Consider the following 26150-nt stretch of genomic DNA (forward strand, 5'->3'; position numbering starts at 1 on the left):
AGGTTGTAAACACATTTGGGACAGTTGTTTGTAATATTAACAAGAAATACGAGAAACGGATAAAAGTCATTAATGTATCATTTTGTCATCTATATTTACTTTGTGTTCAGAATAAACGCATTCATTCATGCAACAACTATTTTTTTGCACTGTCCCTTTAAACCTCCTCGAGCCAGCAGCCCGTGCAGACTCCTCTTCCTCCACCAGAGGGCGCGTCAGCGAATCTCACCTCATTAATGCCCTCTAAAAACTCTCTCTGTCTTGGAGTGTGTGTGCGTGTGTGAGCGAGAGACAGAGAGAGAGAGTGGAGCCACTTTGCTAAAAGTGTGAACACCGTGGTCAAGTGTTTCATGCGCGCGAGGTAATCAGCGCGTGCCAGGCGAGCTCGTTCCAACTGCGGGTCAGCAGCGCGAGCGCTTCCTCCTCCTCGTCCTGCAGCAGCGGCAGCAGCTGGGGAGTTCAACATCCCAGCGCCCGACCGGGAAAGAGGGAGAGTGAGAGGGAGAGAGAGAGAGGGGACAGACGGAAGGGGAAAGAGGAAGAAATCTCAGAAAAGCAAAGCGCGAAACAAAGTAACTGCAACTGGATAAATGTAAACACGCATTGTTTTGTTTTGTTTTTTCCCTGGCGATGTTTCCGCTGCATGCTGTGGAAACAGGATGGTCTCCTCGGTTCCCTAACTATCTTTTTCTTTCTCTTCTGCTCTGGAAACCAGCGGAAGCTCAAGTCCTGAACGCCAGGTTCCGTGTAAATGCCTCGGAAGGTTCCGGGCGTCGGTTCAACTACTAAACAAGACTTGAACCGTGTTTTTCTCCTACATTGTGTGGCTGGCCGTGTCGCTCGGTTCTCCCGCTGCTGAAATGTGAGACTCTGCCGGAGTCGGTACATGACAAACCGCTGCCCCCAGCTGTTATATTTGTAACCTTTCGCTGACACCGTCTGGATTTTGGGAATGCTGGGAAAACTTTTTAAGAATGAAGAGAAGAAAATTGCCGTAGCGCGTTTCTGGTGACACCGCCGAAGAGAGAGAGCGAGAGAGAGAAAGAGAGAGAGAGACAGAGGGGGGGGGGGGGTTATTGTGTTCAACCTCGATCATGGTGAGAGGGCAGGGGAGCTGACATGCGACCCACTCTTCTAACCTAAAGTTGTGCTAGAGCCACATTGCCCAGCTGACAGTGAGTGAAAGGTCGGGGACCGACTAGTACCCGGAGTAAGCCGTGAACCAGCTCGTGGACTTGGTGTTGTTTGAGGGGAGACCGCTCCGGAGCCGCTATGGAGGAGTGGAGACAATGCGGGCGGTGGTTGATAGACTGCAAGGTCTTGCCCCCAAACCACCGGGTCGTGTGGCCCTCGGCGGCCGTTTTCGACCTTGCCCAGGCCCTGAGAGACGGGGTGCTCCTGTGCCAGATGTTGCACAACCTCTCGCCGGGATCAGTGGACCTGAAGGAGATCAATTTCAGACCCCAGATGTCACAGGTGAGTGTCCACTTCACCATAGGTTGTACACACCCACTTACACACTCTTGAATATTTCTCACACACACATTGGATGGCAAAGGAGTTGGGATGAATTAACTTATTACTTTGAATGTCATCATTCAGCAACCCCCCCCCCCCCCCCCCAGCTTTCCTGTCACAACACGCCCACCTCTTGGCCGCAGCCCATAGCACAGCTACTACCAGTATATGTGATGATCCAGTTGTTTGAGTAGTAGCAGGGCTCATTTCTTGCACAAGCGAATCCTGTCCATCCTTCTACTAGAAACATTTCCCATTTTCCAACATCAGCCTCTTGCATCATTTTGCAGTGCAGCCTCTGATACATTGCTTGTTGTGAGGTCATCAGGAGTGTGGTTTGTCAGTGAAACGCAGTTTTAGTACTCTCAGACATGCTCGTGTTTGCTCTGGTTCTAAGCAGGGGGGTCCCTAAGCGGTGCCACGATCCACAAGTCAGGCTTCCCTCCAGATGTATTGTAAATGGGAACCAAATTTTCTGGAATTTGGCCAAAGAAATTGCGATTGTATACGTGTTCCCATCCACAACTGTTAAGCAGATATTATATGTTCGTCGTGCCATGACATCCACAAGCCCTGACCGTCACATGATTCAAGCACGTCGTCGGGTTACTGAATCTGTTTACATTGCATTCATATTTATTTATCTTTTAATAGGTACACCAACATTTCCTCCTCCTCCAAGCATCAAATCCTGTTTGCAATATTTGGATTAATTAATTTTCTGTGTTTCCGCGCAGTTTTTCATGCACACATTGCGTGCATGAAAAGAGCTGTGTGGAAATGCACCAAGAGATGAAGGGTGATAGAATTTAAAACAGATTGATAAATGATCAAGAATAATCTGGGATGCAAGATAATAAGGCCAAGTCATCTCTACTGGTAAATCTGAAATTGCCTAATGGCCCAGTTTGGCTCTCCATCTGTTGAGGAAACAATTCACTATATAGATTTATGTTAGTCTTTTCCAAATTCACAGTGTTTCCATGTGGTTTTCAGTATCTCCAAAAACTGAACATTGCTTCTTCTTTTTTTTTTTTTTTTAACAGATAATATGAACATCGTTAAATATCAGCCAAATCAATTGTTAACATGCATATCAGATATCTGCCAAAAAACAAACCTAAACAAACGAACAAAATTGAAGGCCTTCATTGTTTTTAAAGATCAGAATAGTCCATTAGCGAATACAACATTTGTATGCTTCACGCGCTTCTGGGTCGCTGGTCTGTGGTACCTTTATTTTGGGGTCCTGAGCTGAAAAGGGGCAGTCCCTGGTTGAAAGGATGGTTAATGAGTACCAGCAAGTCTGCTCAGTCTTGTCTGCAGTAGAAGAGATTGGACACAGTTCTTTTTACTTTTGATGGCCTTTTTGGAGGATGAGATGGGTGTGGCGGGGAGACAGATAAAGGAACCTGCTGGAGAGTGCTTGATGGCAAACGCAGGGGATAATTGCCTTTTAATTTAATCTGTATCACGTAGCAGCGCGGGACTAAAAATACTCAGTTTTTCCTCTTTTGTCATCAAGCCACTGCATAATTAGACAGTTTGGATATTCGACGTCACATGCCTCTAAAGTTCCCTCTCCGCTTCAGCCCATTCAAAGCCGTTGTGAGGAAGTCTTTGTTGCCACAGGAAGTTTACATGACCACAGCGGTGGAGTCGAAGTGGCTTTTGACGGTTATTCACCCTGAAGTCTGAAAAAAAGCAGTGAGGCTGCATTGCTGTATAGTAAGAAGGCTGGGAATTGGCGTGATGAATGAATGTCAGCTTCCCCTTTGCAGAGCGTTCTCAGTCATAATGTCCTGCCAGCCGAGGCAGAGGCAGCTATCACACCAGAGCGATTGCCCACTTAGAGCACATTTGTCTGTGATTCTTGGCACACCTTACTTCCTCCCTTTCTCTTTAAATGATTTGTGTGTTGCATCTGTTTTTCTATTTGAGTAAACAGTCATTGCCTTTCTTTTATTTATCTTTTTTTTTTACATTTAAGAACAAAACGATTTTTAAATAATTTTTTTTTCTCCAAAATATGAATTCATTTCTGCCTCTACTTTATCAAACACGCTTTATTTTGTTTTCTTTCATTATAATCTGAATATCGCTTTGGTTTTGACCATTTATGGTGCACATCCAGCCAGTTGAAGATGTCACATCAGGCTGTGGGGGCTTCTTCCTGACACGTTACAGAAAAAATTAATCTTTATGAAATGCAGCCCTAGTCTGTAGTCTCTCTGTTCCTGGTAGCCACCAGCAGCCTCGACCTATCAGCTCCAGACGCTACTGACTTTCATGATTACAAGACGAGAGAGAGAGAGAGAGAGAGGGAGAGAGAGAGAGAGAGAGGTCTGGATGGCATGCTTTGATCCACCCACTAATCCCACACTCCCAACCCCGCTATGTGAATCTGCAGCGAGGGTGGAAGGGGGGGTATCCTCAGTGACAAATTGGGTTAAACAAAATTCTGGCAGCAGAACAGAAGAATGTGATTTATGATAAGGAAAAGGTCAGAGCGTGTGATTTAACACTGGCAACACACGGTCGCTGGCGTAGCCAAATGAAGAGGAGGTGAAGCGGGGAGATCACATTATTTGCTGTAGACCAAATTTCTCTCCTCACTCTACAGCTCCACTTGCAGGGAGATTGATTGTTTCCGAAATTGAGTTTTGTCTGTGAATATTCCCCACTGTTAAAACATGTAGTCCTCGTCATCTTAAATGTGTTCGACACATCTTGAGGTTTTGGTGAGTAAAAGGAGAAGGCTGGTGCTGTGACACGCTAACAGACTCTTATCTCAATAATGCTTTAGAAGCTGGCATCGATCCCAGTTTGGGCTCCAGTGCATTAACATTGTTTAAGTGCATTCAGTAGAACTTGAAGGGAAGTCGCTGTATCAAAATTGAGGGCTTCCTATCTTACTGTGACGCACTTTTGATTCAAGTAAACAGCATATGAGAAATTTAGAATTCTATTGGGTGGACCCACTACTCCTCTTGACGCGCTAAAGAACTGCTGAGGTCCTTTTTTCCCCCACAAAGTTACTTACCACGTTTGTTCTGGTTTTCACATCTTAGGAAGCACAGTGGGTCATGTAATTGTATCTGTGCCGCACAATTAGAATAAGTCAATCAAATGCATTGATCAGCATTTGCTATTAAGAAGATCCATGAGATACCCCCCCCCCCGAGTGTATAATGGTATAAAAATGAGAAAAGGTCCTGCAGAGTCAGCACTCAGCTGAATAAATAACGGTTGAGATTGTGTGTTGAAGTGGCTGGAAAAATAAAAGGAAATGTCCATTCGAGAATCCACAGCCAGTAAGTTTTATTGTGATATTCATGAAGTAAATCATGAGCATCCAGCTGTAAATACATTAATAGAGTCAACGTGTCTGGCATGTGAAGTACTGCATTTACTTCACGTGTCACGGCTGTGTTCAGTAGTCATTTGATGGAAGTGAATGGTAAAGACAGGGATTGAGGAGGCTGTTTGAGAATCTGCAGCAAGGGTTGTAAAGCATTATGTAATGGAAATGGAGACGTGTTGATCAGCATGGCTCAGAGGTAGAGAGGCCATCTAGCAACCGAAGGGTCGCTGGTTCGATCCTCACTTCCCCCGGTGACCATGTCCAAGTGTCCTTGAGCAAGGTACTGAACCCCTCATTGCTCCTGGTGGCCCCACCTCTCTCTGAGAGTGCCTCTGAGTAGGTGGTGCACTTCAGAAAGGGAGACCATGTGATGTCATCCGTGCATCACATTCAGCCTGACACACAGTCAGAGCGATGGCAAGTCAAAATATGTCTTGTATGGTTACGCCTTAAAAACCTGATGCAGACAAAGCTCACTGCAATGTTAGTGATGGGAAATTCAGAGTTTGCAATGGACACACACCTAATCGAGGAAATACCTGGTCAAACACAGCATTTATCTAAAAGCTGATAAGGGAGCCATATTTGATAGCAAGGGTGCACCTCCGCGCCAGCAGCACGCCTGAACATTGAGTTCACAATTTTTTACAACTCATTTTTGTCATTATGGAGAATGTGAACTTCCAGAAAAAGTACGATTATGTACAGTACCAAATTCTATGTACTTGTAATGGCACACAGATCAGTTCAGATGGATACAGCATCTGTTAAAGGTAGAAACAAAACAAATGGGCTAAAACATAATCTTGCAAATCATCATGTGGTGACAGTTTTTAAATTTATCTGTACTGAAAGTTTAATGTGAAACAGTTCAGATGTCGCCATCATCTCTCAATTCAGCTCTTTTGTTTCAAGTTGATAAACTAATTCTGGGCAACAGAAGAGGAAGTCCTGGCCCAGATATCAACCAGAAACCAGAGATTAAAAAGCAGATGAATCCATGCTAACAAGGCTCAGGACATGGAGTGGTCTTCTAGTAATAGGAAGGTTACTGATTCGATCCTACTCCTCCCCAGAGACCAGTTCGAAGTTTCCTTGAACACGACACTGAGTTGCTCTCGATAGACTGGATGGACTCTGCCATGGTTGTGAATGAGGCAACCCTGTACAAAGCTATCGTGTGCTGTCCTTTTAGCATCAACCACATAGACAGAAGAGAATGAATCAGCTCTTGACATGAAACAGTCAAGATGGCCTTTGTTGTTGTTGTTGAATAAATACTTGATTGTATTGTTAAAGACAATGAGGTGTCCGTCTCTACCTGAAGGTTTTAAATGGATGCTGTAATGAGTGCTGGTTATTGGAGTTGTTTCAGGGCTCAAAATGTACATCCTGTGAATCCAGCGCCTCAGGCTGCGTCTGCAATACAAGACTGAGCTGTGAAGCTTTCTGTGTTCTGCAGTGTGTTTTTCTTCTTCACGAGGTCTTTTTCATCCCTTTTCCCTGTTAGGGAGATAGTTGTGAATGCCTTTGGGATGACTCAGGTAGATATCTATGTGTGTGCTTCTATGCTTTTATTCCTGTGTGTAGGTGTGTACTTTCTAACTGAATGCATGTGTGTAAGTGTGTGAGAGAGCTGTTGCAGTACCTGTGTTCAGACTGTAACACAGCAGGCAGAGCCCACTGCTCTCCTGGAGCGTTTCAGGGCTCCACAGGGCTTCAGATCTCACACAGAGCCTCCTGCATCCAATCTCAATAATTGAGATTCTTCCTCTTTGTCCAGCTCTCACCAAAATATTGGCTATTGCTGGCAAGTAACAGGAGCTGAATATCATTAGCTGGCTTGGTTTAGATACTTGGCTAAAGGCTGTATAAACATAGATAATTATGAACACATCGTTAGTGTGCCACATGTAATACTCCCATGCTTTTAAACTCTGACATCCACAAAAATAAAGCCAAAACAAAGGGAGATGGCTGAAGCAGCATCAATTGTTACTTGGCCGCGAGAGGAACCGAAAACATTGTAACATGGTCAATACACATCTGTGTTAGCCAGCAGATATAAAACAGAACTGGCATTCATGAGGCAGGTGTGTATCTTTGTTGTTTTGGCACAAAGTGCAGACATTTTCTAATGGTATTTACAAATATTTTCTTTTTCATCCGGCTTTTCTGTGAAATACTGTTTTCTATTTGTCAGTCGTATATCAGTATATAACAAATATTGGTTAACTATTATGGAGTGTTACTTTTTTTTTTTTTTTTACACATTTGCTGTCTATATCAGTGCTAAAAAGGCAAATGATGAGGCAATTTTCTCACAAAATATTAAAAAAATATCAAGTGAAAATAGAATTCATCTATTGAATTAAATTCTATGTGATTTTTTTTGTCATTCTTTTGTTAATCTTTTCCATTCATTTGTCTACACAACTTTTGCATATATAGCAGCTTAAATCACTGGTGAAAAGTTCTACAAGGCTAACAGTAATTCCCTGACTGCTGCATTGAGACCTCAAATCTAATCAATGCTTCATGGTCCTGGTCACTGTCACATGATCGGAGTATATACTTTGAGAGTCGCGCTTATTAAACTGAAAGCCCTGTCTCAGTGTGCCCTGGCAGATTGGAAATCAGATCAGAGAGAGTGAATGAACCAGAAAACAACCTGCTAGATGCTAGCCCACCTTGTATTCTGGAATCTCTTGTTTGGGATGGGGGTGGTAACTACTGTGGACACCCCCGCCTCCCTCAGGGGTAATTTAATCTGAGCCTTTGGTCTGCTGTTGACCCCTTGACCCCAGCACTCGCCGGATGCAGGTAATACTACTAATGGTGCTTGTTAGGGACACATTGGAGGTTGTGCAGCTGGGACTGTGCCACTGGTAGCTAATGGGATTGACTGGGAGGGGAGGCTGGGTTGTCTAACATTTTGTGTGTGATAATCCCCCACCTGAGGTCACAGACATCTTTTTGACCATAAGGCTTTATTTGTATATGGCTTGTGTGCTGACATTCTCTTACCTGGCCGATGTGTTATTTCTTGATTCAAGTGATGTAGCTTTTACTGTTTTATTTTAACAGTGACCAATGAAACATGTATGTTCTGTTGGTTGTATTTTACTTGCTGTACTCTTTTCTGTCAATGGAAAACAGCTAAAAACACAATATTCACACATTTAATACTTTGTAAATGATGTTGGCTGCAGTTTGTTTCTCAACTGGTTCTTTCTTTGCCAAGCATTCGTATGGTGTTTCTGCAGAAATCGGTTAGAATTACGATAGAAATTGTGTTTTGGAAGACCAATGAGCTCCCTCATGTGACTCCAAGACATATTACAGGTTTAAATCTTACAACAACAACAAAAAAAAGACTATGGAAGAAATTCTACAGATTTTTTATTTGACCCAGTTGAAATCTCCTGGGACCCCAGTACCCAGTCTTTGGAAATCAGGGACATAAGAATATTTAGAGCACCATTGAGGTTAAAAACTAACATTTTGTATTTTCTGTAGTTATTCTTAGCTGTCACAAGATAAAATTAGATAAATTAACTAAAAAGAGTGTTTTTTTGACAGCTTGTGTGGTCAGCTGTCTCTCTATTGTTCCAGTCAATGATTAAATCCAGTTGTTGAGCCTCCTGTTAAAGCTTATTTCTCATACCTCTCGTCACTCTAAACCAAGGTTGCAGGCGAGCACAGAGCAGCATGTCCAAGGAGTATTTCCATGTCCTGTTCAAGGTCTCTTCTTTAATGCTGATACCTGCAGCACTAACAAGGTTCAATTTTGTCAATTTGAAGGACATCGACTTTGGCTAAAAATACGAACTCCCTAACCGACTTCAAAACCAACTGTCAAGGTGAATTGCTCACTTGGCTTCTGTTCAAATGGTGATGTTTTTGATTATAGGATCTGGGGACAGTTAAATTGGCGGTTGCATTGCTGTCATGATACACACTCGCTTCAATTTGAGCGCTCATACTTCTCTTAAAACGAAATTGTTGGCCAGCACCGGCAATCACTTATTCAAAACTGTACAGTTTACCATATGGAAATTACCTCAACGTAATATTGAAAGAATTGAAACAGCAGGAAAAAGAGTTGTGTCTACATACATGGAGGGATTGAGTGCCCTGCTCTGCTCTGTCCTTGTTTCTGGATTGTATGCATCTAAGGGTTTAATCCAGTAACCATGAAGTTTGGCCTGTAGCCTAGCCTTCGTTTTTGTCCATCACTTTACAGCAGCCATTGCAGAGACTAATATTGAGTTTATAATTTATCATACCAACTTTTCTTTTTTTTCTTTTTTTTTTTTTTAAATAGTATACTTTTAAATGATCATGGAGGAGTCTTTAACATTGCCAGCCAACCTTGTGGAGTGGATGTGTCATTGGTGATGAAGCTGGATGATACTCAGGGTTTGACTGCTGAAGAACTGGGCTGCATGATAATACTACACGTCTCCGTAGTCATGGAAGTTTCACCGCACAATAGTTTTAATGTTTGGAGAGAGACAGACATCCCTTTATTCAACACAAAACGGCCATTGATTTTTAATTTGAGTCAAATGTTGAATAAGAGTGTGTGAGGTTGCGATAAATGCAAATGAATGTGTTTCACTCTATTTTGATTGCAGGGTATTTTTTGCTGCTATTGATTGCAAGCACAGACTAGAAAAAATGATCTACTTTTCATCGACCCCCATTGAAGAGGTGTTTAGAAATTTAAATACAGCAGAATGTAAAGTGTTAGCTTTTCCACACATTAATTTGTTGGATAACATCTCACATTAATTCAAACGCTGTCATAAAATAAGTCAAAATGAGGCTATAAAAGCTTACGGCTCGTGCTTTTATGTGAGAGGAGGAATGCATAGCAAAGACTTAAAAAGGAAAACAGTTACGTACTTGAATAATGCAGCACTTGAATGTTGAATGAGTCACATAGTAGTTTAGGTCGATATTCATTAAGTGCAAACAAAAGGTCACATACATGCACCATTGCAATTCAGCAGGGTGACTCCTTGCGCTGTGGGATAAAGAAACAGGAAACAAATTTGGGATTCAAACACCCCCTTTTTATATTCGACTGTCTTACGTACACCAAATGTTCCTTTCACAATGCAAATCACATCTAGCACAGTGAGTAAGTGAACCATATCTTACATGCACTCTGTTCATGCACTTAAAGGGATAGTTTACTCAGGAATAAAAATTCAGCTGTTATCTACTGGCCCTCATGCTGATGGGGGGTCGAGTCATGTCATAAAATGCCTCCTAGCTGAACTCATCCGTCCTGAAGCCCCACATGCCAGGGTTGAACAACATCACGTCATGGTTTCTTCACTGTCTCTCAGTAGTTTGGGAGCTACAGCCTTCAGAAGTTTCACTTTTGGGTGAGGCTTTCATTGTAAAGCATGCTTAAATAAGGTTTTTGTTTTTAAAAATACATGTAAAGGAATCCGTGTAATGATGAACCTTGAGAGAGTTTTCACCTGTCAGCTGCGCAGAGGTTCATCACATTGTTGAGTCTCTCTGGCTGGTTTTGTTTCACTCTCACTCCTCTGAAAGTGGCTGCAGCAGGTGGCTGTTTTCAGAGAAAACGGTCCATTCACAGAAAACCATTTTTACACTACTCGCAACTGGTATGTCTAGTGAATGCCAGGTGGGCTAGCCCGTCTAGCGGGCCCTAATGTAGAGGAAAGGCAAGCTGACCCATGGGTCCACTTGATGATTGAATGGCTCATCTATTACACTGCCCTGACATTGTCAATAAGCTTCCAGTACTGAAACACGCGCAGTGGCACCCACCATTGTCACCTCCCCCACCCCTTCTGTTAGGGTCAAATCAAATGAATTAACATTAGAAATGCAGTGATGGTTTAGATCTTTTATAATGTAAATGATTCAATTTCAATAAACTACAGATCTCTCAGCCTATGACTTTCCAGAAATATGTTTTTTAAAAAAAAAAATTTTCTGAAGCCTAGAAGCTTATAAAATAAAGCAGACAGTATTTAAAAAAAAATGTAATTCCTCTGAATTCTGTCTTGATCATACAGACTGCTGGTGGAAAATTATTGATTCATCCAGCAGGGGATCCGTTCCCACCATATTTTGGTGTTAAACAAATTTGGTTTATTTTTGTATGAAAACGCATCACACAACCTTCAGCAAGGTTGCATGAGTTGTTGTTGCAGCTCTAGGAGGTGGCATGGAAAACAGGCATTCCTACCATCAAGTCAGAAAGAGCAGAGTTTAATGACAGCTGTAGTTAACTGGCATCAAAGCTATCACAGAACAATGTAAAGTGTCTTGTCTACGTGATACAGTTGCTATGTTGCTCTCTGTGGTGGAAGATAGTAGCTTGGCGTCTTCTTTTGTACTCCATGCTGACCTTGGTTATTGCAGCCAGATGATGCGGCGTTTACTGGTGTGGCTCGCCTGTCTCCTCAGCATTTATCGTTTGGTTCATCTGGAGGAGTCGATGATGCCACCAACAACAAGACAGAAAACTGCAATGAGAAGGTGGTTCGATTGATACCCCACACTATTACTTCAGACGCCTTGCAACTATTCGGTTAACTTACTTATTTGTAACTTTACAAATCCCTGATCTGAACTGTCCTGGAGTGCAACAAAGACAAAAACCTCCAGCATTCTGTAACATTGCTGACTGTGATTGTGGTTGTTGGCCCTACCAGAGTTTATGACATCATGACCCACAATTGACCCATTACCTGAGTCACTCTCGGATTAGTTTGCCAACTCTCTCACAGGGGGAATTTTATGTGCATGTGCAATATGTACAGGATGGGAACTTAGCCTGAGAGGGAATGGTAAGGGTAGGCAAGAGTAACTTCTGTTACTGGTTTGTGGTGAGCCTGGACTTATTGAACCCTTGAACTATTAGCTGGTTCCTGGTTCGCAGTGTTTGTAAAAGTCCAGTGATTGTTGCAATAAAGGAGATAAAGTGAAGTTTGCATGGTCCATGTGCACATTCTTATCATATAATAGGACGATGTATCATATCGTGCTACTTTCTTTGGTATTTTCCAGTGGACTGAACATGACTCAGCCAGTCTGTACCAAAAACCCAGAGCCGTGTGTTTTACCCTGTGCAGCAACACTCCCTACATTCATCAGGGAATGCTGTTAAGTTTGAAATGCGAGCACAGTGTTTATGTGGGGGAACTCCGAGTTGACCTAATATTTCAGGCTGAGAGTTTAAGTGATGCCATTTAAAGGCACCCTGCTGCACCCCTGCAGATTTAGTACTGCATGTGGTGACTAGATAGTGTTTTAATAATTGACAGTGCATTTACCAAAGTACTGTAGCAGAGACTTGAATAAGAGACTAATAATAACTCCTCTCTTTGAGGAAACAGACCCAAACAGCCGATCTCGCCATTCCACGAGACCAAAGAAATCACGGAGCCTTATGGACACCGTCTGATTTCTAACGAGGCTCCATCTGCAACGTGGTTGTTTGGGGTGATTAGCATGTACATTGTGGGGGAATGGCGCCCGACTCTTCCGAGAGCCAGCCGCACTCTGCTGGGCGCCATCACTCCACAGAGAAAGGAGAAAGAGAGAGGTCTTGTCTCTGAAGTTGTGAGCCAGATGGCTGAATATCTCCCCTGCAGTTCCTTCTCCAAAACAGCAGATCTGTTTTTCCTCCCTCCTCCTCCTCTGTTGATTGATTTTTAACTGGTAATTTGTTAATCAGTGTTGGTTTTATCTTTCCGGGCCTTGAGAATGCCGTGTGTCTTCATCCATCAGGAATGGCCACGTATGTGTGGAGCTTTTGTTACTACAGTTAGAGTCAGATCCAGTTGTTGTGGTGCTGGTAGTCTGATTGTGGCTGTTTCCTGCGGTCAAGAACAGATTAAGATCTGGATTGTGCTCCGGGGAGAGGCACAGCACGCCCCCCCCCATTAAACCCCCCCCAAACCCCTCCTTCTACCATGGACACCTCCAACCTCAGCTGCACACACACACACACACACACACACACACACACACACACACACACACACACACACACACACTAATACATGAGCAGACTCTTTCTGGGGGGAAAGATAAACAGTTTCATATTTTCTGCTTGCCAAAGGAAACAGATAATACGCACCCCTGTGACGCAGAGGAGGAAGTATAGGAGGAGTGTTTACTGTATATGTTGCACCAGCAATGGATTTTTCAGGCATTTGCCACAGAATCGCCACAAGAAGTGCTGATATCCCATTACTGACGCGTATTGATCATATCACATAATTGGCTGTGGTATAGGAAGGACACAGAGGTAGGGTTACAATGTTAGATTCAATCCCGTAAAAGGCCAGTAATTATTGATCTCCTCCATGGCTCAGTCTCTCACTAATCAAGCCAACAATGAGGAGGCGTGGGCTTTGGGATATAAAGGCCGGAAGAGATTGCTTCCTGATGCCCCCCTCCCCAAAAACCTCACTATATTGCTCAAGGACACATCGGCACAGGAAAGACATGTCAGCAAGGACTAAATCCAAATTTGAAAGTCACTGCAGGAGCGTCCTTACACAAAACCACCTTGTCAGTCTGTAACAGACTCTCATTTGTATTCTCTCTTAAATCAGTCCTCTGCATCCTTAAAATCCTGCGTCGTCAGTTCATAATGTGTCTGTGAAATATGCCGCCATCTCGCATACTAATGAAAGTGTAATTGTCGCTGTTAACAAAGGCGACGAAAACCTACTTCAAGCTTTTATCTGTGTAAGAAGTTATGAATTTTCATGGCAATATTAGAAATCCCTTCTAGTGTGCAGCCTGAGAAAAAAAACCAGGAAGGTGGAAAAGAAAACAAATGAAGCAACAAACAGTACTTTTGATTTACTTTTACATCCTCACCTCCGTCAAATCATTTGCAGTGTTTGATCTATCTTTTAGCAGGATTATGCAAATACCACGAGGCTGATTTTCATCAACGTAGTTGAGCACTTTTTTTTTTTTTTGACGCTTTGATGTGTTCCTCCAAGTTAAACTCCTTGGAAACTGTTTACTGTGGTTTACTAAGTTTTACTATGGTGACATGGTCAATTTTGCAATCGAGCAGAAAAGTGTGGGTGGTGGGTCTTTCCCACATCCCAGCATGAAGATGTCTACAGGCTGAATTTAAATCAGTTATACTGCTTTGTTTAGTTTTTACTTAACAATGTTCCTTGTTTCAATGTCTCACAGCAGAAATGGACAACTATGTATCTGAGAGCAGCTTTATTGAGTTGTGGGGTTGATCAAATATTTATAACAGTAATGTTAGAGATATGAGTACAAGCAATGGCAGTTTTTGCCCCATAAAGCGTAGTGACTTGTAAACAAACAGGCTGGGTGGCGCCATCTTGCCCCCTCACACCTTAAAAAAACTATCCTGTTTCCCTTCAGCAGCTTCTGTGTTTGTCTCGGCAAATTCCTGTTTGCCCCTGTACAGAAAACGGCCAAACTGTTATGTAACGGGCCACAAATATTTTACCTGTAAGACTAAATATGGGCAAAACTTAAAAAATAGACTTCAAGGCAAGTCAAATAGTCAAGCAATACTTTCAATTTTTAAATTTTTTTTTATTATATAATGAAAATTTGAAAATACTCACCCTGAATAGTTTGTCAAAGCATCTCTGTCACAAGAGAAGTCGTGAAAAGTGTTGAGTTGCCCAGTTTGTAGCTAAAATCATACTTAAAAAAAAAAAAAAATTAATTGATTATGTCTTTATTTTCGGCACCCAACTGTAGAGTTCAGTATGGAGAAGTGTATATAGGTGTTAGCTATTGGTATCGGTAAGCAGTATTGGTATCTACCCATCCCTGTAAGTGTGTATTCTGCAGCGCAAGAAGCGATATTAACACCAAACTGCAAGCATTCGTCTTCATGCAAAATCCAAATCTTAGGTTCCAGCAACCTCTCGCTTACAGGACCTCCCCTGCCAGTGCTGCTTGTCGCACATCAGGTCTGGCCCGTCTTGAGCTCTCTGACTGCGTGCTCCAGTTTATATGTTGGGTGTGTAAGAAGCACCTGTCTTTCACCACACAGATTCTACATCACTGTTTTATTATGTAGCTGCACTTCAGTCACTCTGTACTCATGTATGAGGTGACGAGTTGATAAAACCCTTTTTATTGGATGTCGATGTCACTCAGTGTCCTTGTCAAAACTGCATTTGTGTCAGCACATCAGCCTCTTCAGCATTTCAGACATTTGATTTAACCGGCAAGAAGAGTGGATTTTTTTTTTTTTTTTTGCTCTGAGGCAAAATGGACTATCTCCTGTTTTTTTTTTTTTTCCCTTTCTATAACACACACAAGTTGCCCCGTCTGTGATTGATGATATTTCTAAAAACCAATTTCTCATAAGTGCCAGCTGGAGGAGAGCAGGTGAACTTCTTCAATCCCATTTCCCATCAACAACGGTAAAGAAAAACGTTAAGCCTGCCGCCAGTTTGGTGTTAGCATAATGAAGGCAACGGGGTGTGAAGAGAGGAAAGCTAAACAATTTGGAATTAATGGTGGAAGCTTCCAGGGAAGACAAAAAAGACACACACACACACACACACACACAGAAGGTGGGTTTGCAAAGACGAAGCTTTTAGTAGCTTTCGCCTGTGAAATTGAGCATGTCCCTCACACTGACACTACACCGCTCATCTGGTTCTCCACTTACCCCCCATTAGCAGACAAAGATTTAACTACACAAGACCGCGGCAACAAGCAGGATTTACCGACCCGTCGGTGGTCTCTGGGTGGAAAACCTGTCTACAAATCTGCAAGAACACAAGTAGAGAGCTTTACAGGCGTTTGCGCCTGCCTGAGTCCAGCTCTTCAGTCTTCTGTTGACCCAAATTAACTTTATTGTAAATCATTAATATGCATATTAATACACTGGCGTCCATCTCATCTTTGAAACTGATCCACATCATAGCCAGCTGTACTTTGAATGACATCTTAGTAAATTATTAATATGCTGGTTTCCTCCATTGATAATCATTTACGAATCATAACCAAAAAGCTGTTAAATTTTATATATTGACCTTTGGAACCTCATGTAGTTTTGCTAAAATCTGCAAGTTGCTTTTTTGATTTAACCCTTAATCAGTCAGTCAGTTTTTTTACACACCCTGGTTCTGACTATCTCTGTGCTATTCAGGACCCATTTCAGCAGCACACGGCCCAACACAACTGTGCTACACGTGAAAGACCAGCTCTGTTTCTCAGAGGCCTGCACTTCCATGAGCGATGCAAAAAACTGTTGTTACATTAGCACACAGTCTGTTCAGCAGCCCCGGTGTTTACTCCATGGAGCTGTCGCTTTTAATGGGGTGGGCCAGCTGTCACTGCAAACAACCCCCACCCCACCCCAGCCTTAATGTGGCCTCTACTGTGAGTGCGATGTGAAATATCTTGTCAGAGAAGAATCTCACTCAACCCATTGTTACATGCCTGTAAAATGCAATCGGCCAGCAGTGACAAGACTGATCCATCTGTGTGTGTGTCTGTTTACCCAAGTTTTCCTTTTCCTTTTCTGAGGACAGTCACAGCTTCCCACTTCCTGCTTAGCATAAGCACTTGGCGGCTTTAGAGAGGGAGTGAGAGCGAGTTGTGTAATCCCCTCCTCTCCCTTCCCCTTCACTTAGCCAGACAACAAGAAACATCTGGATGTAGAACAGAGAGTTCAGAGCACACCCATCCCCACCTTAGAGGAGTGCAACAATGCTTGGCTCAGGACACCCCTCTGTTATCCCACCAAACCCTGTGCATTCTTATCATAACTTTGCTGATTTCTGAGAATAATGTGTGGGTGTATAATACTGTCTGGCTGTGCTGAGTGTAATGTTCTTCCTCTGAGTGGGGTAAAAGGTGTTACTTTTACTCTATTTTTTGACATCAACGCAACTGGATATTCTCTTCATAAAAAAATTTGCAGGTGATGGGAAAGGTGTTTCCTCACTAATTTTCACATCAGAAGTGTGGTTTTCATGCATCCTGGTATTTTTGTCTGCTGGTATAATTATCACGTAATCTCAGTAAATGTGCGATAGTCACCAGCATACAGCTTTAGATTCAGAAACCTTATGCTACACAAATATTTTCTACATCACTGAACTTTGGTGAGGATGTCAGTGCAGGTGCTGCACCCAGATATAGAACCATGAAATAAAGTGAGGTAACTTCTGCTTTTACAAGACTGTTATATTTGCATTACCGCTCAACCGTGTCTGTTTCAGTTGACGACCTACCGGCCATGTCAGGACATGATGGGCTGCAGATGCCAGGAATACATTTCTGCTTTATTGGAGAAATAGTAAAGCTAACGGTCTGTTGTATGAATAAAAACTCAAACACATTCAGTATGTTATTCTGTTGTTGCATAGAGCGAGATGAAGTTTTCCAATTTCAATTTTAAAAGAGGAAATTCATTAATTTGTCATTGCAAGATCTATTATTAATTGTGTTCAGGTTTCCACCAGGAACATTTTCACTTTATTGAGGCAGGTGGTACAAAAAGAACAACAAGAATTTGGTTCGTAACAGGGCGGCAGGGATGACATATCTGGGAGTTTGCATTGCCGTGGATTCTCTCAGCTGGAAGCCAATGGGAATCTTCACCAATGAAAACCACTTTTATGAACCTAACCAGTGAGTGCAGTAGTTAGGGGTACCCGGTTAAGATTTTTCGATTAGCAAACTGCACAGCACACAAATAGCTTCATGCCTCTGTTTCTGTCCTGATGATGTTTGATATCAGCAACAGTCGCAGTAGTTTTGTGAGGGAGTCATTACTGCACCACTCTGTTTATTCACTGGCCTTAATAGGGACAGTTCACCCAAAAATGAAAACGCTGTCATCGTCTCCTCACCCATGTGCTGATGGAACGTCTGGGGAAGTTTTAGTCTACAAATACTGCTGGAGTTTGACAGGAAATGGGGATGCAGTAATCTCCCAAACAATCAAAGTGAAGGGAGACCAAGTTTTAAATGTACATACAATTCATAATAAAACTATGCTGCTCGTCTGAAGTAATCCAAATGCTGTGAAGCCTCAATATGCAAAGTCGTTCAGAAAAACTTAACTGACACCATGTTTATGTGAAAAAAAAAGAGTCCATGCGCAAATTGAGAGACAGAAAAACAAATTCTGACCGCAGTTTCCACTGACGCCGTTTTGCTCTTTTCCTCGTAGTGTGCAACAACATGGCAGGCAACAACAAGAGATACATGTGGACCAATGAGGAGAACAAATTTTCCCCAGTCTCATCCATGAAAAAAAATATGCACAATAATGTACGTTGCCAGGGCGAGTACTTGTTTTGCTTGTAGCTTGTAACCTCTTTTCCTTCTACATCACAGCCGTGTTGGAGTACGTGTTGTTTAAAGCTCAGTATTTTTGACTGGAGGTTGATGAAACACTTCATGTCATTACTTTGAATGTACACGAGCTCTGCTTGGTAGTGCATCATTGTGAGCTGTATCAGTTCTCACTCATTTATCAGTAGAAGTGTTAGGTTGCCCCTGAACTTTCAGACAGTGTAAAACTCTTGAGTGTTTGGGTTGTTGAATGCTTTGTATTTCAGCAGTGACAGCGACTAAAATTAAGCAAACATGTTAAATGTCAAGAGGGACACACGTACAGGCTAGTGGTTTAAATTAACTGCCACAATTTTCCACTGAAATCATAGGTGAGCATCAGGGAAAAGCTGGAAACGGAGCACCACGCATAGTTCACTGTAATTTACTCAAGTTTTTGTCCAGGAATTCAAGTGCCACTATCATCTTCAGACCAGATTGCTTCACCATTCAAGTTCCCTGCATTCATCACCTCCTCCAGGGTTTGATAACTCCTGCTGTCTCTCTCCTTCACCACCTGCCTCGCTCTGCTACAGAAGCCAGTACTGCGCCTGTTTCCATTTAAACGGTGAACATTTAGCTGAGGGCCTGAATGTATGTTGAGTTTGACCCGCGTGCCTTTGCCCCGGGCAGCGCTCTTTCATTTGTCTCATCTCCCATTTTTTTCCTCCAATATGACTCGACCTTGACAGAAGAGTGTAGTGGGAGTATGGGATCGCTTTTTTCCCCTGACCGTCACCCTCAGATAGGCTGCTGCTGTGATGATGAACTGCAGGTGCCAGTGGCATTCATCTTTCCCACATGTCCCTATTCTATTCTTTTCTTCACACCTCCTCTGGCCTCTTTTCTTCTGGCTCTCTTTGTTCTACTTGAAACGATGAAGGAAATCAAAACCTTGCAACAAGAAAATGATATAAATACATGTTTGGTATTCTACTGAAAGACACTGAAAAGAAATATGTTTTTCGTTTCTCGTCCAGGGTTTTTTTCTGCCAGCACATTACCATACAGGTGGAACTTCTCAGTTTCTCCAAGTGTTGTATTGGTTTCTGCACAAACATATTGCATCTCTTATGGAATTTCATGGTATTTAAATGTCAGTTGGGGCAATGATGATCATTACAGGCCTCACTGGTTCGAAGCAAGGAGCTGAATGGCATTGATGATTGAATGTTTGACTGGCAGAAATGTTTTCCCCCCTGGAATTGCTCGTTGATTTAACAATAACTAGAAGTTTGCTTTTGATCTAAGCCGACGCCAGTTATCATTTGCCATGCTGTGCTGTTTTTGGAGTATAACTAACAAAATAGTTGCTCAATCAGAATGTTTTCCTTTACTGTGGTCATGGAGCAACGTACGATTCTCTACTGATACCGCAAATGTTGGTTTAATTATTTATGTTAAAAAAAAACAGAAGCTCTGATGCACCTTCATCAGATTTATACGAGAGGTCATTGACATGTCATAATTTGCAATAATTATCCAGGAAATCCCGTTGAGTGCCTCTTTTGGTGTTTTCTCTTTAGATGGTTTAGTGTTGAGTTTTTACAACAGCTTGCCGCACACCAGTTAAAGGCTGGCAAGGAAAAAATAGGATTGTGAAGTTGGAGCCACATCAGAGGATGCAAGGCCTTCATTTTTACAGAGGAGCTGGATGAGAGAAGCTGAGATTCACTTGCTTGGTGGAGTAACAGCAAAGTCTTTGTTGTTTTCGTTTTTATAGTAATTTGCCCTATTTTTCTCATATGCACTTAATCAGTGGAATCATTTTTATGTGTAAGTCAGCTACTTCTGTTGACATCAGTGAAAACCAAACAATACTAAGTGCTAAGCTGCATTCTCTGTTGTCTGTGAGACACTGCAGATGTGCTGTGTTAACTAAAGTCCCTGAGGAGGTTTGGGTGAAGAGGAGGGTGAGCATGTGTCACTCCACAGATGTGAGATCACTACACAATCGGTAGGTGGGGTGTGAAAGGGTTCCAAGGTGACAAAGGGAACTTCCTCATCGAAGAACTCCATGAGAGCTGACAGCTGGATGTTAGAGGCCTTCAGACCCCTGCACTCCTGCTGACACTCCTGTCGCCTCTGTTTCCTCCTCCATCAATTAGAGGAGGCTTGGTTCCCTTCCCTGCTGGCCACTGGAGGAAAGTACTGAAATATTCACCCTGCCTGGCGCTTGTGCAGTAGCTCTGGTTCACAAATGTTCCCACAAGTGGTCATACCTGCCTAAATGGGTACTTTGTTTTGCCTTTCTCTCTGAACTTAACATGTTATCAGTTTAGTTGACACTTGAATGCTAGCAGGAAGATCGCAAAGCAGCAGTTACCCTTGACAGTTTCAGGGTTTGACCTGCAAATGATGGATAGATTAAGGTAGGTTTGTTTTAGTGAGATAACTTTCTTAAAAAATTATAGTTTAGTTTATACAACACCTTGTATTTAATCTGCTACTGCCTTTTACTTCTCTAGGTGTCAGTCAAGTATTGCATTAGAATGTGTGTCCAGGCAGGGTGCAACATGAGCGGTACGAGCTGGCATGGAAGAACAATTGCAGCTTGTCCAATTGAAAGAAATTCCTCAAGACATTTCTGTTTTGATGGAACGCTGTTGAAGCCAAGATGACCTTCTTCATCTCAGTTTATCACAACCATGCGTGACGTTATCCACCCGCCCATCTTCTGATGACAGTCGTCCCTTTAAACCAGGTATTGGGAACCACACATACATTTTCTCTGCAGAGTTTAAATGCAAGGCAACAAGTGTTAGTGGCTACTTGGACATCGAAAAACCATAAAGCTTAAAAGCGATCATCATTCAACACGCTGCGCAAGTGAGAAGTTGCCCAAGTGAAATAAACAACTCAAGTTCGTCACCATCTGTTTGGGACAGGTGCACTTTTATCAAGCTTTTAAAGCTGCAGAAATGGAAAGCTTCCCCATGCTGCATCTGATACAGATACATGAGATAAAATACACTTAGAGAAGTGTGGCAACATAAACAGTTTAAAGCTGTTGTAACCTTGAAGCGCTTCCTCCTAATTAGCCTACAAGGCTCTGGAACAAACACCCAACATTGTCTGCAGAATCACAATCAAACAAGCAGAATAACAACAAAAAAAAAAGACATTACCATTTTCTCATCTACTTAATGACAGGTTCCTAACGCCTCAGGCCATACGAGAGCGCAGTAATGAGAAAAACAATAGGATAGCTTGCTTTACAACAAAACATAATGGGAACACAAGATTCCCTGACTTTAACGACGCACTTGATTAATAGGCTATTTGGTTTTAACTCTATTTCAGTGGCACCTTCTGTGGCAACACCTCTGCCTAAACTTGCGTAAAAGTTTCAACTTCATTCGATGGGTTGTTATCGTGGCCTGTTTTCAACAGCTGCGTCCCCAAACAGTTGATGGAGCTGGAATGGACCAGAAAGTTGTCTCCTGCGCTACTCAACCCGTCTCTACAGCATCTGCTTCTTGAATTATTCAACCGCCTGTGGTAATTAGGTCTGTTTTTGGCTTGTGCAGCAGCAATCAAAACTGTCTTTACAGTAGAGTCACTGGTTATTGAATGGCTCACAGTGAGTAAAGCATGTGATTGTACGCACACAAACACATAATCACTGGTTTTCTGCGGTGACGTGTATGGCATGATTGACACCTCCACAGCCTGTTTAGGCTCTGCTGGATGAAGAAAGTAGGGTGGGGATTTAGTCATAAAAATATGTTTTCAAACACAGCACAATTCTGGCTGTAGTGACAGCACAGCATTCAGCTCCAGGTGATGCACATAATGATTATTGATGACTGCCTGGCAGTTAATGATCGATACTCAATTAAAATCTTTGTGAATTAGCTCATTTAAAGCACCACACTACCTTTTTGGGAAATGTGATTTTTTTTTTTTTCCACCATCCTTCCTAGAGACAGACAAGAGGATTGTCTGGACTGCATCTGGGAGCTGAGACCCACAGAGACCAGCTAGTTAGCTTAGCACAATGAGTGGTAGTGGATGGGAAGTGTGAGCATGCCTCTGTCAAAAACCATCAAATCAGGTTCAGGATCTTGGTTTGTCCAGAAATGACCATCCTGTCTTATAATCGTCAGCCATGGTTGGTAATAGCAGTTACGTTGTCAACAATGTCACAGCGTCAGATCACTATGCCCACTTAGTAAAGAAGTTCAGACTATATGTGTGTGAATCTAAAATTACGATAACCGATCGTCAATATCAATATACACAACTCTAGTTATATTAATGCAGGCAAAGACCATTTTGGAGAGACATATATTATATGATATTGATAATATTTGATGGATGTATGCTAGTATTTCCCACCCGCTGCCATTCTTGGTGCTAAGCTAATTAGCAGTCAGCTGGTCTCTGTTGGTCTTGGCTCTCTACTGCAGCACAGAGGAGAAAAAAAAGTCTACATGTGTTCCTCTAGAATGTGGACTAACCCTTCTGTGTCCTGACACTGGAGGCTTACAAAGAGGCATTTGATTAACAAACACAATCACACTGGGATCATCCAGAAAGAATTTCATGCGTTTGGAGTTCTATGGCAGAAGTACTTTGAATACTCAGAGAAGGCTTGAAACTCTACCTGCCCACACTTGCCCTGGAAGCAGAGACTGATGGATTATTGGTTGAGTCAAATTTCAGTAACTGTTGGATCCTCCCGGCCTCCTCCTACTTCTTTATGATGTTCCCTTTTGTGTATTTGAGGCAAACTGCAGCCCTTGTGCAAACCAAAGAATGTGGGCTGTGAGTGACTAGTTTGCATTTCTATCTCATTTGGCCCGTCCAGTAGAACTCCGGTGAAAGATCCGACTGCTGATTTGCTGAAAATTAAAGCCATCTGTCGGCATTTGCTTCCTCCTCAGGACATCCCCCTGATGTGTTGTGTGTTTGCCCTTCATTACAGACGAGCACGTGAAACAGTCACTGGCACCCCAACAGTCCAAATTAGATTAGCAGTGCAGACAGACAAGACACTGAGTGCACACAGGTTTGTCTGATCAACAACGGATGCTGGGTGTCTAATGTGCTCACCCATGCACAGGCTGACTTGTGTACATATGCATGCGCCATCTGTAAATCTTGACTCTAGTTAACAAGTTCTCAGCTACTTAACAGTCTCATTTTCTACAATTTACACCTCACTTTAGATTTTCCCTCAATATATTTAATCAGACTAATTTCTTTCATGAAGGAATATTGAAATACCATATTTACAGACTCTTCCTCTCGAACCCATACATTGCCAGATTGTGATAGATGGTTTCCAAGCATCCAGCAAACCTAGTGATTGGTATCTGCTGGTGAAAGGACGAGGGAGTGTGAGCAGGCTGATCGTGGCACTATTACACAGAAATTGATCAGAGAGCCTGAGCGGGCGGATCTGGCTCTCAGTTTAATGAATAATTTAAATCTGAATGACTCAGCACTAGTATCTGCGTTTACTTTGCTGGAATTGTATACAGTAAAATCCAATAAAATGTGTTTTGTTCAAAGAGGTTTCATGTCAGGAAGGAAGGGAGAAGACTGCTGTTACTTCAAAAGGCATCTATGCACTTCTCTCTGCGATGGTTCTTCAGTGTTTACAGTAAACACTGACTGTAATTGCTGCAAAAGTTACGTAACTTCCCCAGATTGTCCCTTTACTGATATCCATTTATGACCACAACAAATGTCTGGTGAAAAACTACTTTATTGCTCCTCTTTTTGACAACTGGACGTTTTCCTCATCCGATTGAAGTGTAATTTATCATCCCAGCAGGACTTAATTTCGATGCAGGATGCTGTATCACATCCAAAAATAAAACCACCAGCTCACGTAACGTCTGCTGAGGGTCATTAGACAAAGCAACATGCTCAGTTGAGTCAGAAGGGTTCAAAACAATGAGGAAATTTATTGAAAACTTAAGATCGTTTTCATAGCTGTTGGGCCTGCAACAATACTTTTAGTGGTGGTGTTTTCTGGAAGGTCGCATAAGAATGTGGGCAGCATGACACACGGATGCTGAACTTCTTTTGTGTAAGTGAATCTCACCCTTTGAGGCAGGAATGACACGAGGTACATCGAGACACAGTGCAACAGCTAATAATATATCATTACAGAAACAGCCTTAAGGATTTGGTGTTGAAGATTTCATCATATTTTTTTACTCTCATGGCCATAAAAACAATGGATAAATTGTGTTTAGCGTCATGTAGCCCCCACAAAACATCTTGTGTTGCTGTCATAATTTGTTCCATTTGGCTTATAACATTTGGAAAGTTAAAAGAATTGAATTATTCATCCAGACAGTTTGCAGAGGGCTAACAGGGAGCAGGCAGTTCTGCCCATAGAGCCTGCATGTATCCAGGTAGATTTTCCTGGCTGCAGTGGACTTAATGAGCGTTGTGTGACCTCATTTGCAAGGGCTTGAATTAATGTCACAGGAACTTATATAATATGATGCACTACAGCTTTAATGATGCATTTGTGTTGTTAGTATCAAGAAATCCGGTTCAATTTACTAAATCCAGTAATGAGAGAGAGAAAGAGGCACTAACATCTTATTAGGAGAAGCTCATTTGTAGTTAATGAAATACTCTTAAGGAGAATCTGGAATCTTAAGAACTCCTTATAACACACTTAATACCACAGAGAAGTTGCATGCAAAGTCATTTTATGTTTAAAGCAGTTGTTTGTGCTTCCAAAGTGACTCCACTGTGTCACTGGATGTGGATCAGCTGATAACTGACAGCACCTGGCATCTTTCTTTATAAAACCTGAGCTTATGAATTCTGTGGACTATTTCCTCACTGTGTGTCAACTTGTGGAGGTGAAGAGGTGAGAGAGGCAGGACACAGCCAGCATAGCGATTTTAGTGTCAAAAAATACATCATTTATTTGTGAATGCAGTGAGGACTAATTGCATCTCTATACTACTACAAGCTGTGAATCATGGAGTGTCCATAGTGTGTCTGCCTCTCCACGCGACAGGATGGCCGCTCTGATTTAATGCGAAGAGATGTGAGTCCTTCCTTGCCAGCCGTCTCCCCTGCTGCAGGCCAGGCGGGGTCTTTAATGGATGTGGAGAGAAAACAAGCTTGTCTATCTAATGGCCAGGCTGCTAAATGTAATGTTTAAATAATCAGGAGCAAAGGGGGTGGGGGGTGTTTCCGGTGGTCCAGGCTTGGAATCTCGGAGCCTGCTGTGACCAAGGGGACTGTTTACTCCGCTTGCAGGAAGTTGTGATGTAACCTTTTCCCCATTCTTAGGAAATAAAAAGTTCTTGCTGATATTTAAAAATGGCTCATCATGAGGAGTGTATTGTGTTCTCAAGAGGATTGTTTTCACATTCATCTGCTGACGGATTCTCTGTGGTCACTTTAAACCTTTTAAACTTAACTCTTCGGTCTGTGAAACTGCAGCTGCCGCATTATTTTGAAAAATACTTAAAAAGTTGGCAAGAAGCTTAGAGGGTGAGGGAGGGGCTGAGGAAGTGAGCGGGGTGGGGGCACGCTTGTGTGAGGCAGTACGTGTTCAGTGACATGATCTAGACAGAGAAACATGGAGTGACATTTTGAGGAGGAAGACTTTTCCTCTTCAAAATGCTTTAGGGCTGGGGGGGGGGGGGCATTCTAAATTAGCAAATGATATGTCCCGATTAGTATATCTAAATACATGTGTGTGGTTTGTAAATATAATCATAATCATAATAATAATCACAGTTGCAGCATCCAGAGATATTGGTGTGGGGTGGTGAGGAATAGGATTTGTGATGTCACAAATGATCTGAAAGATGTCCACTGATGTGCTGCCTGGAAGCCAGTGCATCTACGATTGTGAGACACCTCGCGTGAAACATTTGAAATGAAACAATACGTGTGTGTTTGA

At 42.4% G+C, this 26150-nt stretch overlaps 1 protein-coding gene across 1 annotated transcript in view; it reads left to right on the plus strand.

Moving 5' to 3' along the window:
- The first annotated feature begins 241 nt into the window (after positions 1–241).
- The window catches only part of vav2 (vav guanine nucleotide exchange factor 2), a 199379-nt gene continuing 173470 nt past the window's right edge, over positions 242–26150 (plus strand). Inside the window, exons 1-2 of the mRNA XM_086186636.1 lie at positions 242–592; positions 716–1476. Coding sequence (XP_086042762.1) covers positions 1273–1476 — 204 coding nt within the window. The 5' untranslated portion in view covers positions 242–592; positions 716–1272. The remainder of the gene's footprint in view (positions 593–715; positions 1477–26150) is intronic.

Source organism: Aulostomus chinensis, chromosome 19 (assembly GCF_037954235.1).
Source record: "Aulostomus chinensis isolate RoL2024-O1b breed Wild chromosome 19, RoL_Achi_v1.0, whole genome shotgun sequence".
In the NCBI taxonomy this organism is placed as follows: Eukaryota; Metazoa; Chordata; class Actinopteri; order Syngnathiformes; family Aulostomidae; genus Aulostomus; species Aulostomus chinensis.